A 16,061-nucleotide genomic window follows, 5' to 3' on the forward strand; every position below is an offset into this window, starting at 1 on the left:
TGAGACCTCTGAGAGGGCCGCCTTACGCACAAGGACAAACACAAAGTCAATCAGGCTATAACTTATCTACCCACCAGGGGGAAAAAAATCAAAACTTCTCTGGACGAAGATAATACCATGCCAGCCTCTATAAATATTTATATAAAAGGTTCAGTACTCAAACAACATTTTCCAAGAATGTCACTAAATAACACCCATGTAATGGAAACCAACCGACAAACACACATGAAACAGACCCAGATATAATTAGATACTACAATTAGATTAGAATTATTAGAATTACTATTATCTAGTATGAGTTACTAGATTAATAATAAGTATTATTAGTAGCATTAACAAACATATTTTAAAATAAATTACAAACATTTTCAAGAAAAACAGGTGGTGAAACAAAGAATTTCACCAGAGAACTGGAACTTCTAAGTATAAAATAAAAATTTTAATATTGAAAAAACACAACTGATATCAACAAATTCATACATGATTTTATCTGTAGATTCAAAACAATAGAAGAGAGAATTAGTAATCTAGTCAGCCAAGTAACCTAGCCAATCTAGCAAGCAGACTGTAGATTACAAGAGAAATAAATGTAGAAAATAGAAAAAAATAAGTTTGTATTTTTATAAAATTCATACAATAAAGAAAAATAATAATAGGAAACAGATATCTTTAATTGAATAATAATAAAATTGTGAAATATCAAAGATGTAGAATTTAGTAAAGCTGTGCTTAAAGCAAAATAAAAAGCCTTAAATATTGATTTAGAAAAGGCAAAAGAATCAATAACACAACTGTACAACTTAAAAGACTATCAAATTAAACTCAAAGGAAGTAGAGAGAAGAAAAAATAAATATAAAAAGCAAAAATCAATTGTACAGAACAATACATATACAATAGAAAACATTTAAAAGTCAAGAGTTTTCTTTGAAAAGATTAATACAATTAATGAATTCCTAGCAAATTCATTTTAAAATATCAGAGAAGGCTTAAAAAACCAACATAAAGAATGGAAAGAAATCACTCAAAATACTAAAACAATTTAAATAATAGTATTATGAACAATTATACGCCAAAATATTTAAAGATTAAATATAATGAAGAGATTCATTATGCAACTACTCAATTTAGAATTTTCTGAAAACTTTGACTTTACTTATTGTTATGGTTTTTCTTCTTAACCAATCGTCTTTTGATACAAATAGGTTTGTCTGATGCGTATCATTGTATATTATTAAATGACGTTTTAAATTGTATACTCACCATGGTGGAATAAATTGGAAGCTCCTTGAATGGGTTAACAAGCAAGAGGATGTCCCCGATAAAAGTCTGTTAGAGAAAAGAATAACTAGTTCTTGAACCATATAAATAGCACCTTTGAAGTTAAAGATCACTGTGTAATATAAAGAATAAGTAAAAATTGCACTTTTAACATCTGGGAATTGCTTTGAGTTTGTAAATAAAGAAACAGAAAAGTGAAATTCAAATAAACAGAGCCAACAGGTTTGTTCCACTGAATACATAAAAAGTGAAAGGATTAGATTCTGAGCATTTATCTTAAAGGGGTTCTGTGAGAACCAAACTGGATAAAAAAATACATGATTAAAACACATAGCAAAATAGACTGGAGGAAATAAATGGAGTAAGAAGTTCTATGTTGCTACAGAATAATAAAATGCATAACTGAAAAGCTGATAAAGCACAGAAAGCAAATAAAGACAATTGTCATTAGAAAGGACAAGTAATAAGACACAAAGGCACATAGAACAGATGCAACAAATAGATAGCAAGTAATAAATGATAGATTAAAACCCAAATGCATCAGTAATTACATCAAACACAAAGCTACGAAATACCATCATTAAAAGAGAAAAGATTATGATCTGGAGTAAAATACTACGTGCTAATCTGAAGAGAAACACTTTAAGTATTAAAGGTAATAAAATTTGAAAGTTAAAGGATGAAGAAAGACATATAATAATAGCAAAAAAAAAAAAAAAAAGGTGGTTTAGCAACATTCCATTCATAGAAAATACACTTTAAGGTAAGAAGCAGTACCAGTGATGAAAAGGGACACTTCACAGTGATACAATGATAAATCAGTCAGGAAGATGCAGCAATTTTAAATTTCTCTGAGGTTAAAATCTAGGATAAAATATATGAAGCAACAACAGCTTTAAGAAGAAAAACATGCATTCACAGTGACAGTGGGCAATTTTCACAGTTTTTTCTTACTAACTCATTGAAAACCAGACAAAAGTTTGAAATAACAAGCAAGTTGACCAATCTACTTAAACAGGACACTTTTTAGCAAAAACTGCAGAATATATGTACGTACGTTTTTCACAATTGAACACAGACCAGTTTCCTTCTATTTAAAGGATTTGAGTCACACAGAATGTATTCTTTGATCGTGGTAAAATTAAGATAGAAATTAATAATGGATACCTAGAAAATCAGCAAATGTATAAAAGAAATTGAATCTATGCCCAAAAACCATTCCACAAAGAAAACTCAGGCTTCTCTGGTGAATGCTTCCCGACGCTGATGTACGAAATAAACAAGTGGAAGACAAATTATTCCAGAAAATAACAGAAGAGAGAACATTATTTCATTTTAAGAGGCCTTCACAAACTTGATATTGAAACCGTAACTAGTATATTGAAAGAAAGAATACAGGCTACTCTCTCTCATTAAAATACATTTAAAAATTCTGAGCAAAATATTGACAAACTGAATTGCAATGATACATTCAACATTGAACAGATAATAGAATTCAACCAAATAAACTGCCAGAATAGATAGAATTTGAAAAAAAATTAATAAAACAAATAATATTGGCCATGCTAAGTGTTGATGAGAATGCGTAAAACTGAAAGTCTCTGGTGGGAGTGTAACCACCTTGAAAAACTACTTGGCTGCATCTCCTACAGCTGAACATACCTTATGATGCTGGGATTCCAGTTCTAGGTAAATGCCCCACAGAAATATGTATCTACGTGAGCCTCCAAAACCATGTAGGGTAGTTTATAACAGTACTATTTATAATAAGTACAAAGTGAAAAAACTTAAAGGTTCCTCAATTGTAGAGTCAACTACTAAATTAGGATATATTCACCCAGTAGGTTACTGTACAGGAGTAAAAACAGATAAGCAGTGCGACAAGTAACGGATGAATAACAGAAACATAATGATAAGTGAAAGATGAAAGACACAAAAGAGAATATACTTGGTGATTCCTTTTATGTAAAATAAAATTAAATAATAAAATAAAATAAAACCCAGACAAAACAATTCGATAGCCCTATATGTCAGAAACTTTTGTAATGATTAGGGTGAATTGGGGAAGGAGCTTCTTATATTCCATTTCTTTATGAAGCTGCTGGCTATATGTGTACTCACCAAATAAAAATCCTTGTAGCCATACACTAGGAAGTTGTGCATTGTTCCCTTTATCTGGTGTAATTCAATACACTTACTTAAAAGAAGGATTGACCGAATGTTATAGTCAAGTAAAGAAGAAAAGAAATAAAAGTGAAATCATTGAGCTGAAAGGAGATCTTATTAGTTTAGTATCTCAAAATTACTCTTAAATTCCAGAGAATAAAAATGAAACTAGACAGTAGACCGAGGGATAATTGAGAAATCTGTTAACTAAGGAAGATGGAAATTTTAAGATAAAGTCAAAACAGAGTACCTCTAAATTGCATTTTCCTATTAAGATATAACTTTCTTTATATTGGTCTACTTATTGAAGAAAATTGAGACTGTCTTTGATAACATATTTTTATAATAAAAAAATAATTTATAAAAGTGTGATCTGAATGTTAATGATAGTCATAAAAAGTGACTTTATATAGGCTTATACCATAATCTGAAGAGGCTATTTTGATAAAACAGAAAATTTTAAATTACTACAGAGAAAGAATTTCTATAATTTTTAAAATTGTATAAATGTTAAGATTTCCCTTACCTCATTTTTTCTAATGTGTTACTTTTTTAAATAACTTACACATGTCAAGTGTTCAAAAGGGTCTTTTAGACTGAACTATAAGGCAGGTAGTGCACAGCACAGCATACTGTAGGTGGGACTTTAGATAACTGGGCTAGCTTGAAAAACAATGTGTCCATCCATATAATTTCAAATAACCTGGAAGTGAGAGAGACTTCAGCTTTTGACACCAGCTTGCAAACTTTCACCTCTTGAGATACTCATAGTAAGAACTGCTGCATCCAACTGGGTCACCTTGAGGGGAACAGTAAATTAGTAAGTGGCTGAAATGAACCAGGTTCTATATTTGGCTAATGAGATGTTATCGAATTTATTTTTATTTTGTGGGATTTCATTCCTTTATTGGTCTCCAGTTCTACTAGCATGTTTGTAAAGAGATCGCCTTCATGCTTATCAGCCATCCATGAAGAGATCTGATTGCATCTTCTATTCTATCTGTTGACAATAATTGTTTGGGGAATGCAGTGCTCTTATCCTGTGCATTTCCTAGCAAGCAAATGTCTCATCATCTGCAACTCATTTTCTGTTTGATGATGTGGGAACTTCCTACTGCTACAGACTATATAAAAACTTCTCAATTCAATAGCTAAATGGAATGCTATACACTTAATTAAAAGAGCAATTTACAGATTATTTTGAAAGATCATTTTATATAACATCAGACTATAGCAAAAAAAAAAAAAGATGAAAAAAAGATGAAAATCCTTGTTCAACAATTAATGCAGATGAAATATTTATCTTGGCCCTGATGGGCCAGTGGCAGCAGTGGAAGTCATATTCTGTGCATATTTCTAAATAGCACCAAAAAATATTTTGATGGTATTTTCAGTAAAATCAGATGTGGAACATGGAAGAAAATCAAGCAATACTCTTACCAGGCACTTTGGCCTGAAAGTTGGAAGAAAGGGGATGTCATTAATTGCAATGGGAGAGGCCATAGAAGGGAAACGTTGGGGGGCTGAGCGTCGAGATCAGACTCTCAGATTTGAATATTTTAATCTTGAGACATCTACTGAACTAGTGCCTTTATATTTATGGGGAAGTAACACGGGCTTTTATTTCCAACTCATTATGGACTGATATTTTGTAAAACATAATAAAGATGAATTCCTCGAAAAATGAAATTGAAAATGACAAGGAAATACAAATTATAAACCTTGATACTTATTAAATTCAACAGATGAAAATTAAACCATCAAATTGCCATGAGTTTCTAAATGCTTACTCTCATTGCAGGCTGCTAATAAGAGATTCAGATATTCAATGATCCATAGGATACACTTTGAGAATCGCTTATTACTATTCAATCAATAATGTTTAAACTGTCTGTCTATCCATGAGGGTGAATTCAGATACCATAACAAAGAACACTCATCACAAAACTGTTCCTAGATAATTCAGCTCTTCAATATTTCAGGTACTGAGAAGAGGAAAACCACGCCTCACACAGCGGCAAATTTATTTTTATGTGAACTTAAGCAAAGCAGGGGATGTTAATTCTGATTATCCAGAAAGAGAGCAGAAAGGATCTATGACGACGGTCCACTGTGTGGAGGAGCTGGAACCGTGGCTCAGATAAACAGGTAGAAAGCATTTGCTATTTAAGATTAGAAAGGGCCTGGCCAGGCCTCTGGATGAGCAAAACCACCCCGGCCGTTATTCTGAGCTCAGGGTCTAGTAAGAAGCCAGATGTTAACCAAACCACCGACGAGGTATTATGATCACAAGCAGTTACAAGCGCTCTGCAGAGAGATTCTCCACAGTGACTAAATCTGGAAAGTTAACATAAAGACTGGAGAACTTCTGAGTGGGGGTTTCTAAAGCTAAGTATTTTAATGGAGGTAGAATGAGAACTTTATGGAAAGAAACATAGGAAAATTCCCTGATGCAGGAAGGGGGGCAGTGACACGTGTTGTTCAGGGGCCAGGTCCTGATGAGACTTTCAGGGGATTCTCGCCTCTGGACTGTGGTCATCCTCCCAAGAAAAATGGTAAGCCAGAGGCAAGGTTTAAGACTGGGAGTTTTACAATTATATTTGTTCTTTATAAAAATTACTTCAGTTCATTGTGAGATCAGATAGAAAAGGAATGAGGTTTGCTTTAGAAAACTGTGTTAGGAAAAAAAAAAACAAGACGGTGGCTTTGAAGAAAATCCACTTGAAAAGCTTGAAGAAATATGGAGAAATAAAAAAATTCAAAACAAGCAGTGGTCTTCTGAAAAAATAATTAAGAAGTTAAAAACAAGAATCAACACAGGGTAAGAAGAAAAAATGGAATAAAAATAATACACAAGTAACAGGGCAATAACAGACCAAAGTAATCAGGTTTCACCACTTTATGCCAGTGGCACAATCCCATTAATTTTAAGAGAAGCATTTCATTTTAAGCATATTTACAGTGGCAGACAATCTATCCAAGCTTTAAAATGCTGCACTCAATGTTCATAGGCTAATCAGCACCTGGCAATTTACTACTTGCAAGGGAATCTCAGACTTCACATTTCCATGAAAATTACTTAATCAGTTTCTCAGTACACTAGAAAAATGGGGTGTTATCAAAAAGGGATAGCAGATGAGTGTATAATCAGATTTCTCTGTAGATATTCTGATTGAATTGCTCTGAGTTGAATATAACAAAAGCAAGAGAGAGAGAGAAAGAGATTGAGATCTGAGGTCACATGGTGTCTAAATTGTTACTAATACTGGTAGAAATAACACATATAAAGCAAGATAGAACCACAGCAAATAAATTCTCCCCACTGTCTGTCACCTGAGTCATATATTTGTATCCTATTATCAAAGATCCCTGTATAAATTATTTCCTTTACACACAGACATTTCCTGATAATTCAGAGGAACAATAGTTTATGGCTTCATGCAATAGGGAGGCAGTTCTCCTTGCAGAACCAACTTTTCCTCTTTAGTTTCCTTTTCCAGGTCTAGAAGGCTAAATTACAGTAGACGAAACAAATAGCATTTTAAAAAGTTGATTAGCAGATCTGACGGTTCTAGCAAGACCTTCACCAGCAAGCATTACAAGAAAGTTGTCTACCCTCAGGAAAGTAACACTCACTTCGCAACTCTGAAATCTGGAACTTTGCTGAACTTGCCTTATAACTGCACCAGAAGAATCCACCTGAGCTCTGGAGAAATCTGCCTGAAGCTATCAGCATGACCAGAAGCAACAATAAACCCATTATCTGTAATATTTGCAGCACCGAAGGGTAAAAATATGCGGCAAGACAAATGCAGTGCAAAAGGCAATTTCAAGGGCACTTACGTATATCTGATTGTTCCCAAAGCGCTTCTGAATTTCATAAAGCAGGCTGCCATCATTGAGCTCACTGAGTGTTGCTAGGTCATCATTTGGAGCAGGAGGCATTAGCTTGACCTGGGGAAAAAAATAAGATCAATTCTAATTGCTTCGCAATCACCTTTCTTCACAGTTGGATGTTCCATTTCAATTACATGTCGAAAGTTTAAAAACCACATGAGTTTGAAACTATTAAAAGATGAAATGGTTCACTTATAAGAAACAAAAAAAGTCAGCAGCTACAGAAAAATATATTCAGATGAGAATTTCTGTTCTCTACCAGTGAGTGTGTATGCGTGCGTGTGAGCACACACACACCCACACACACACACGTCAGATGCAAGCTTACATTCTTCAAAGACATTAAGTCTATCAAAACCATGTCAGCATGTTGATTCCTCCTAGTCCCTACTTACAATTTAGACAGCTCTAAACAGTGCTGACTCTTTTGTAAGACAAGAAGCTGAAAAAACCTCATGTATTTGCAGGGTTTCCAAAGCTAAAGCAAAACTGCTCTCTCAAATTACTGTTGTTGGCATGGAAGCAACGTGCCTGGAGTTTAGTTTCTGCATACATCTAGAAGAACGCCAGATTTTTAAAGTAAACTCTAGAATTTTGGCTTGTGATTTTTATTCAGCTCTATAATATTCTTAAGATTGAAGTAGCTGTGAGATTAAGATAATTCTGTCAAGAAAAAAAAAAATGCTTTCCTATTCAATTTAACATAGAGTGACAGTTTAAAAACTAGGTGAGATTAAAAATAAAAAACAGATAAGTTTGAATTATTTATTTAGATGAAAATCTATCCTAAGTTAGAAATGGTCAATGTTTAACTTCATATACACAAAATATGCTCTGAAAAGCAAGACATTTGATATAATATGACAACTTTGGTTTTCTCATGTGAAACACTGAGAAGCAAAAGAACAAGAATATTCTTATTAATGCTCTTGTGAATTCACTGGTGCCCATAGTTAATTTTTAATAACAGTAAGTTTATTTGTATTATTAGCATTAGTGCTTATAGTCTATATTTGTACCTGCATTTTATATTCGTATTAAACACTGAACAATTGGATGTCTCATCACTAAAAAAGCTAAACTTAAATATTACTGTCCCTCAGCTAAATGTTTATACAGTAAAAATATTACACATTTTTTTTAAAAACTAAATTTAGGACTCTTTCTCTGACACTAATGACTATTTCCCAAAACGCAATCTTTCCCGTGAGTTCATAAACTCATGTCATTGTTATCCCAGACTGTTAATCCTAATTCATTAATAACAGAAACATAAATTCTTTACTGGGAATTTCAAATACTCAGAAGAGTGGTTCATTGTATCTTATAGATGAAAGGGTATCGTGGCAGTGGGCTCTCTTGCACTGGAGGTGCAACCATTTGTATAAGTGGGAAACACAGTATTCCAATAACAGCATGTTTATTCATTAAAATTTAACTTTTAAAATATTCCAGACCTTGGAAGTGTCAGGAACAAGCTTCTCCCTTTCCCACAACATGCACACACTCAGCCAATACCTCCAGTTTATTTTCTGTTTTTGTAGCATTTAAATAAAAAAATGTCTCAAAATATCATTCGGAATTAACCTATGAAGAATATATATAGTCTTATTAAAATCAGTCATTTAACTTTGGGTTAGAGACACAGTTTTAAGGCTTTGATAATGTCAGGAATATTTACTTACATAGTTCAAGAACAGCACCCAAACCCTGGTGCCTGTTGAGTAGAAGTCATCATGTCCCAGCCCTCCTAATATTTTCTGGGTTGTCAAAATCAATTTAGGTATTGTGTGATATGTTTTCTAACTTTATATATTTAGTTCCACTTGGAAGAGTCATAGGCCCAAAGTGCTGCCGAGACTGACGGCTCTCAGAGAAGCATGGCCATCAAGCAGGGACACTGCCTCTGCCTCACCCCCAGGGGAAGGACCTGGTAGTCTCCAGTCTTCTTGACCCAGGCAGGTTTTCATTCTGCTTTTTCATCAATCATGCTGATTCCTGTAAAATCTTACATACTGGTCTGGGTACTGGAATACTGGGAAGCTCAAACTCACCTAAGACATCAATTATTTGTATTTACCTGTGTGAATGATATTTAAATCCCAGTGGTATATCTTCCTGTGAGATTGTTTTTAACTTTAAAAAAAAGTTTCTAAATTACATTCAATATTATTTTATATTAGTTTCAGGTGTACAGCGTGGTGATTAGTCAGTCATATACTTTACAAAGTGTCCCCTGATATTTCCGGTACCCAACTGGCATCCTATGTAGTTATGAAAGTATTATAAACTATTATTTCCTATGCTGTACTTTACATCCCCATGACTATTTTATAACTACCAATCTGTACTTCTCAATCCATTCATGTTTTACACACAGTGCATATATATATACACACATACATATACATACATACATATATATACATAAAAAAATTAATACCCACACTTATATATATCCATGCATATACATGAGATAAGCCAATAATATGGCTGCAGTAATTTTGCACAATGCAATGATAAGACAAAAGTCTCCTGCAAGTCAGCATACATATTTAACTCCCAAAGAAATCATAAAAAGAAGAAAAATCAAGGCAAGATTTTTTTGTCTTCAGAAGTAACGATTTACACTAAGATAATAATACTCCTCTTATCACCACAACTTTAACGAGCTCAATGCAAATCTCAGCGTGCATATGCAGGGAAGCAGGAGTGGCACTAACAGAAGCTCCCCATTTGTGCCCAGGAGCTGCCGCAGACATCTCCTTGGTATTCCAGAGGATTTTTATCTTCAGTGGCACAGCTGTTGCATGGGTTAGAGAACATACTAGGCCAACAATAAAAATGTGAAGACTCCCTTGCCTGTGTGTAGTAATGAGCTGTGACAAATAGAGTATTAGATTAGATCAAGGGAAGAATTCCTTCAATTTATCATAAGATACCAAAATGATCAGGAAGGAAGCTTTGATAATCAATCTTAAGCACGGCTATCAAAGGGGCACATTTTTTATGAAGATTTTGAAAGCACCATGGCAGCTGATAACAAGTAGAAAGAAAAAGAAAAACACGTCTGTGAATATATTTATGTTGTAGTTGTAGACTCAACAGTGTGTACTACCAATGTCTGCTGAACAGTTATTACTCTAGTAAAAAAAGAGATGAGGTAAATACGGGGAAAAAAAATTAACATCCTCTCTAGAGTTCACCATCTTGGTTCTTCTGAAGACACATAAGTCACCATTATATATATATCTCCATATATATTTCCAAAAGCAGAGATTTAGAACACAACGCGGACACAACTCAGGGTAAATGTTCAGAAATGTTTCAAGATAAAGGAAATTTAAATTTTGAAGATACTTTGAATTCACTGGCTCCATCTCCACTTGGCAACACTGCTCTGAGTGCGGTCAACTTTGCTGTTTTATGTGGTTGCTTGTGATCTCTCTCCAGGAGGTCAGTAGCATATGCACAGGAGCACTAGGTTCAAGGAACAGAAAGGCGGCCTGACAAATGGGATAAAGGCAACAAGATCTTGCAGAGGACAGGTCCGGAGGACAGAACCCAGTGCGCATGAACGAGGGGGACAGAGGGAGTAAGAAAAACAGGCGCTGACTGGGACGGTCCTGACGGCGAAAGGGGCATTAATCTGACTAAATACTTTATACTAAACCTCCCAAGGCTGAAGCCCATTACCATGCATGAAGAGCATTTCAGCTGTTCTTTCCTTGCTTTAGTTATTCTATTCGATGTTTCTTAGTGAAATGTATCGGGTCCTTTCACTCACTAGGCCCGTGTTTGGCTGAGGATTTATAGTTTGTGTATGTGGGTGTTGGTGTACCTGTGGGCTCTGGAAAGAGAATTCTCTCCAGCCTTGAAAGCCCTGCACTGCACATGCAGCCGGGGAATGCAGACTTTCTCTCCACTCACAGAGCTGTCAGAGGTAGGCAGCCCTCCAGGAGGAGAACCAGGGCTGTGATATCCTCAAAAGGGCACCAGACACAGAGCAAAAGAAACACTTGTGAGTCTAGGCCATTTGCTTCGGCTTCTCGAGTTTAAGTCTGATCAGTTTAAACTCACTTTGAAACTTGACTATAAGTTGTTTTGAAAATGCATATTAACTTGCTCGCAGTGGTATTGTTTTTAAAGATTAAAATAATGCAAGTGATAGCATTTTTAAGCTTTGAAATGTTAACCAATGTACAGTATCATTTGCATTATTATATTCTAAAATAGCCTATATTTACATTAAAAATAAAACCAGGTGGATATATTGACTGGATTTACCAAAGCCACCCAGTTTGTGGTATTTTGTTATGGTAGCTTGAGAAGATGAATATACCTAATAAAATTCAAAAATATTTCAAATGTTTTGCTGTTTTAGTTTTTTTTAAATAAAAATTAATGAAATGAAAATTTTTCAAAAAGTCTTTAAAAAATCTAGTTAAAATATATTTTAAGAATTCATAATTATATACATGAAACAAGACATTTCAAGGATTGCTCTAACATTTATTAAATGCTCTACCATTTATAAAACACAACACATATAAAAATCATTTATTTCTATAGAAATGATAACATAAAATACATTAAATTCTGTAACTCCAAGCTCATCAAAATGATCTCCCATAACTTGGGCCCTGGAATATGCTCATACACAAACATATACATGATACTGCATCACAGTTACTTTTAAGAATAAATGACTGATTGGTTTGTCTTTCTTCTAGTTATGGAACATATTTGGATATTTGAAGGAAATAAAGAAACCAGAGTCTACATAACAATTAAAATGATGACCAAAGAGAGACCTGGAAATATTTAGGAATTAACATATTGGCTGAGCTTACAATCCCCGTAAATAAGTCAAGAGTGTAAATTCAAATCCTTGTAAAACACAATAGCAGCATTTGTTTACGGTCAATAACACACATTAATATTTTATAAATGGAATTTTTAATTAAAATACTAGCCTATGCTTTCATTAAAGTTTCTCTGAATGGATATTAGTGAGTATTTGGGACATAACAGGACACAATACTAGCAGACAAGCAGTAAGGGTGTAATTACCTGCTCAGGTTTGGTGGGACCATTCACAGTGGCGTTTTCAGGAGTGCTGTCCTGAGGTTGTTTCTTACATAGACCTTTTGTTGCATCTTTGAACATAATGTCTTTTTCCAACAAACTGTCTTGCTTGGCAATTGGCAACACCAGGGGGCTGCTACGGGAAATAATCAATACTAGAATTAGTTTTCTTCTAACATGGCTGTGTCAATCAGAAATTACCACAACAGGACATCTCAATTATAGAAAGTTGTTTTATTCAAGAAGAAAACAGTTTCTTAATACTGCAAGAAAAAAAATGGAAAATCTGTAAGCATTTCTGTTAGTTCCAAATTTCATTCAATTTCACATTTAAAAGAAAAATAGATTCAACTTGAGAAGAATATATTTACAAATGTATATATGACTGTAATAGACAAATCAATACGTAATTTAAAAGCTAAGTTTGACACATATAACTAAACTAAGAAAAATATTTAAATGTGAAACTTAATCATAAACAAGTAAAGACAAAATCATACAATTAATTAAAATACTATACATACGGGATTTAAAATATGTTCTAGCATCATGGGCAATAGTTAGAGTTTGTAACTAAATAACAATAGGGTAGCAAGAAAGAAATGATGTGCACAAGACTGCAATATTACAAAAAAGAATAAGTTTTATTGTTTCTATACAGCTCAATCTTGCCAAAAAATAAATAAAAGCTACTTCATGTTTTTGTTTTGCTATAGACTACACTGCCAAAAGAAAGACATTTTGTAATGATCATAAAAAATAAACACAATCTAAATGTTAAGTTTTCATTATAACATTTTTATATTAAGATTTAAAAATATATTTTCCTAAATGTTACCATACAAGCAGAAATACATACATATTTAATCAGGTACAATATATGTAAACATAATTGTAACCCTTTGTAGGGTTACAATTCAATGAGATTTGAATTATATATATATATATATGTGTGTGTGTCTGTGTGTGCATATTATATATATATTATATAAATTCTGTGACCAACAGATTCAGCAATAAATAGACCTTTTATCCCTCCCATGTCTCTTTGTAACCACCTATGGAGTCAATTATCCCCCTTGGCCTCCTGGCCCTTGCAACCACTGATAATTCTTTCTTTCGCTACAGTTTTGCCTCTTCCAAAATGTCATATGAAAGGGGTCAGAGTAGGCAGCCCTCTGTGGATGACTTCATTTACCTAACAGTGTTTTTGAGACTCATTCATGCTGCTGCATACTGCAAAGTTTGTTTCTTATTGCTGAGTAGTATTCTACTGCAGGAGGTGATACACTCTGGCTGCCCATTCACCAAAGACTGGGATTGTGTCCAGTTTTTGTCAACTGTGAATGGAGCTTCTATACACCCATATACAGGTGTCTGTGCAGACATATGCTTTCATTTGCCTGGGCTAAGTTGCTAGGAGCAACTCCCAACTGTTTCCAAAGTGACTGTACCATTTGGTATTTCCCCCAGCAATGCGTTATAGTTTCACTTATTTCACATCCTTGTGAGTACTTTTTTTCGTACTGAATCTATTGGAGTGACATTGGTTAATAAAATTCTATGGGTTTCTGTACAATTGCCAATACTTTTAAAATCCATTCAAGTAAGTGCATTAGTGGCTTCTCACTGTGATTTTAATTTGCATTTCAATGTGTTTATTTGACATAAGGATGTTTTCTTTGGTAAAGTGCATGTTCAAATCTTTTGACTATTTTTTATTGGGTCTTTGTTGTCAGATTATTGAATTTATATATTTAGATTCAAGGCCCTTATCATATACACACTTGGCAAATATTTTCTCCCAGGCTGTGTTTTGTCTTCATTTTTTTTAACAGTATGTTTCAAATAACTTTTTTTTTCTCTTATGGTTTGTACTTATGTCTTATTTAAGAATTCTATTCTGAACCCAAGATGAACATGGTTTTCTCTTCTAGAAATTTTAGAGTTTTATACTTTACATTTAGGTCTATTATCCATTGTGAGTGGCTTTTTGCACATGGTGCTATATATGAGTCAAGGGTCATTCTTTTCTCGTATGGCTATCCAATTGTTCCAGCATCATTTCTGAAAAGAATATCTTTCCCCAACCAAGTACCTGAGCACCTTTGTTAAAAATCAATTGACCACATATGTGTGGGTCTATTTTAGGACACTCCATTGTATTCCAATGATACAATAGTCTATTCTCACACCAATATTATACTCTCTTGATTAATGAACCTTCATGGTAATGCTTGAAATCAGGTAATGTGAGTCACCCAACTTTTTCTTTTTAAAAATTGTTTTGGATATTTATGGTTATTAACATTTTATATAAATTTTAGAATCTGTCAGTTTTTATAAAGATGCCTGGTGAGATTTTGATTAGCATTGCATTCAATTGATAAATCAATTTTGGGATAATTTACATGTTAACAATGTTTAATTTTGTCACCCATAAGCAGAGTATACTTCTCCATTTATTCTGATCTTCATTAATTTCTATCAACAGTATTTTATAGTTTTTGACATTAGAATGTGGCAAATAATGTGTTCTATTTATTCTAATGTGTTCCATGTTTTTATTCCATTGTAAATGTGTTTTTAAAATTTAATTTCCAGTTGCTGATTGTTAGTATATAGAAATATAAACAATTTTGTATCTTAACCTTGATAGAGGAGGAAGGAAGGAATCTGAAGGACTTCTTTCAGTAACCACAGTGTCTCACTGTATTGTAGCCCATCTCTGCGCTGTTTTCCAACTCTACTCTAGTCTAGGAAAGTGTGAGTAAAGACAGACTAGGACTTGACTGCATTAGGGCCAGGCCTAAGGAAAAAGCAGGGATAGCTAAAAATCATGTTTACAGAAATGTGAAGTCAGTATTATTTCTTTTGAACTCTGGATGGTGATGTTTTAAAGTGTTTTAATCAATGAGGATATTTTCAAGTAGGTGTGGGGGAGGGGAGCATATATTAAAAAGAGGCGGCATGGTATAGCATAGCTGCAATAAGCAGACGTTTTTGAGTCAGAAATGCTACACAGTTTGATGTCTGTCTCTGCCACCTTGGGCAAACTATAAAACCATTCTGTGAAATCAATCTGTAAAGTGAGGGATTACTCACATAATGCACATAAAGGGCTTAGCACGATGACTATGGTCATAGCAGGCAACAAAATTAGCTACTATTTGTATGTGTCCAGAACTGTGAAGTTTCTGGGATTTTACTCTACTTATAAGTTCTAACTGGTTAGCGTGTTACTCTCTCATGGATGGATACAGAAGACAAGAGATTCCCGGATCAGAGACAGAGAACTTCATTACTCACTGCAAACACAGCATCCAGGGCTTCATGTTCGCACAAGTTCTCCTTGCCCCCCTGTCCCATGGACGGTAGGAGTGGGCCTAAGTGGACGACTACACATGCAGTGTGTTGTGTTACAGGACAGAAACCTGCCCAAGAGTCATGTATTTGGTGAGCAAGCAGCAAACACTGCACCAAGCAGCAGACAAGCCAGTGCCGTCCTGTGGCAGTGAGTGCTGTGGTCTCCGTGTGAACTACTTAGTCACCTGTAGGACTAACTACATATGCCTTGCCGTCTGACAAACTAAGCAAGAATGTAGAGGGTGCTCGGGGCACACATCCCTCC

General features: G+C 34.2%; 1 protein-coding gene across 2 annotated transcripts in view; it reads right to left on the bottom strand.

The window, feature by feature from the left end:
- MYO16 (myosin XVI) overlaps positions 1–16,061 on the bottom strand; it is a 474,768-nt gene that overhangs the window by 270,447 nt on the left and 188,260 nt on the right. For both annotated transcript variants that reach the window (XM_081128844.1, XM_081128843.1), the window contains exons 10-12: positions 12,416–12,566; positions 7,289–7,399; positions 1,262–1,327 (exon numbers count right to left, since the gene is read on the bottom strand). In XM_081128844.1, coding sequence (XP_080984970.1) covers positions 1,262–1,327; positions 7,289–7,399; positions 12,416–12,566 — 328 coding nt within the window. The remainder of the gene's footprint in view (positions 1–1,261; positions 1,328–7,288; positions 7,400–12,415; positions 12,567–16,061) is intronic.

The sequence above is a fragment of the Miniopterus schreibersii genome, assembly GCF_964146895.1.
Source record: "Miniopterus schreibersii genome assembly, chromosome: 2".
Lineage (NCBI taxonomy): Eukaryota > Metazoa > Chordata > Mammalia > Chiroptera > Miniopteridae > Miniopterus > Miniopterus schreibersii.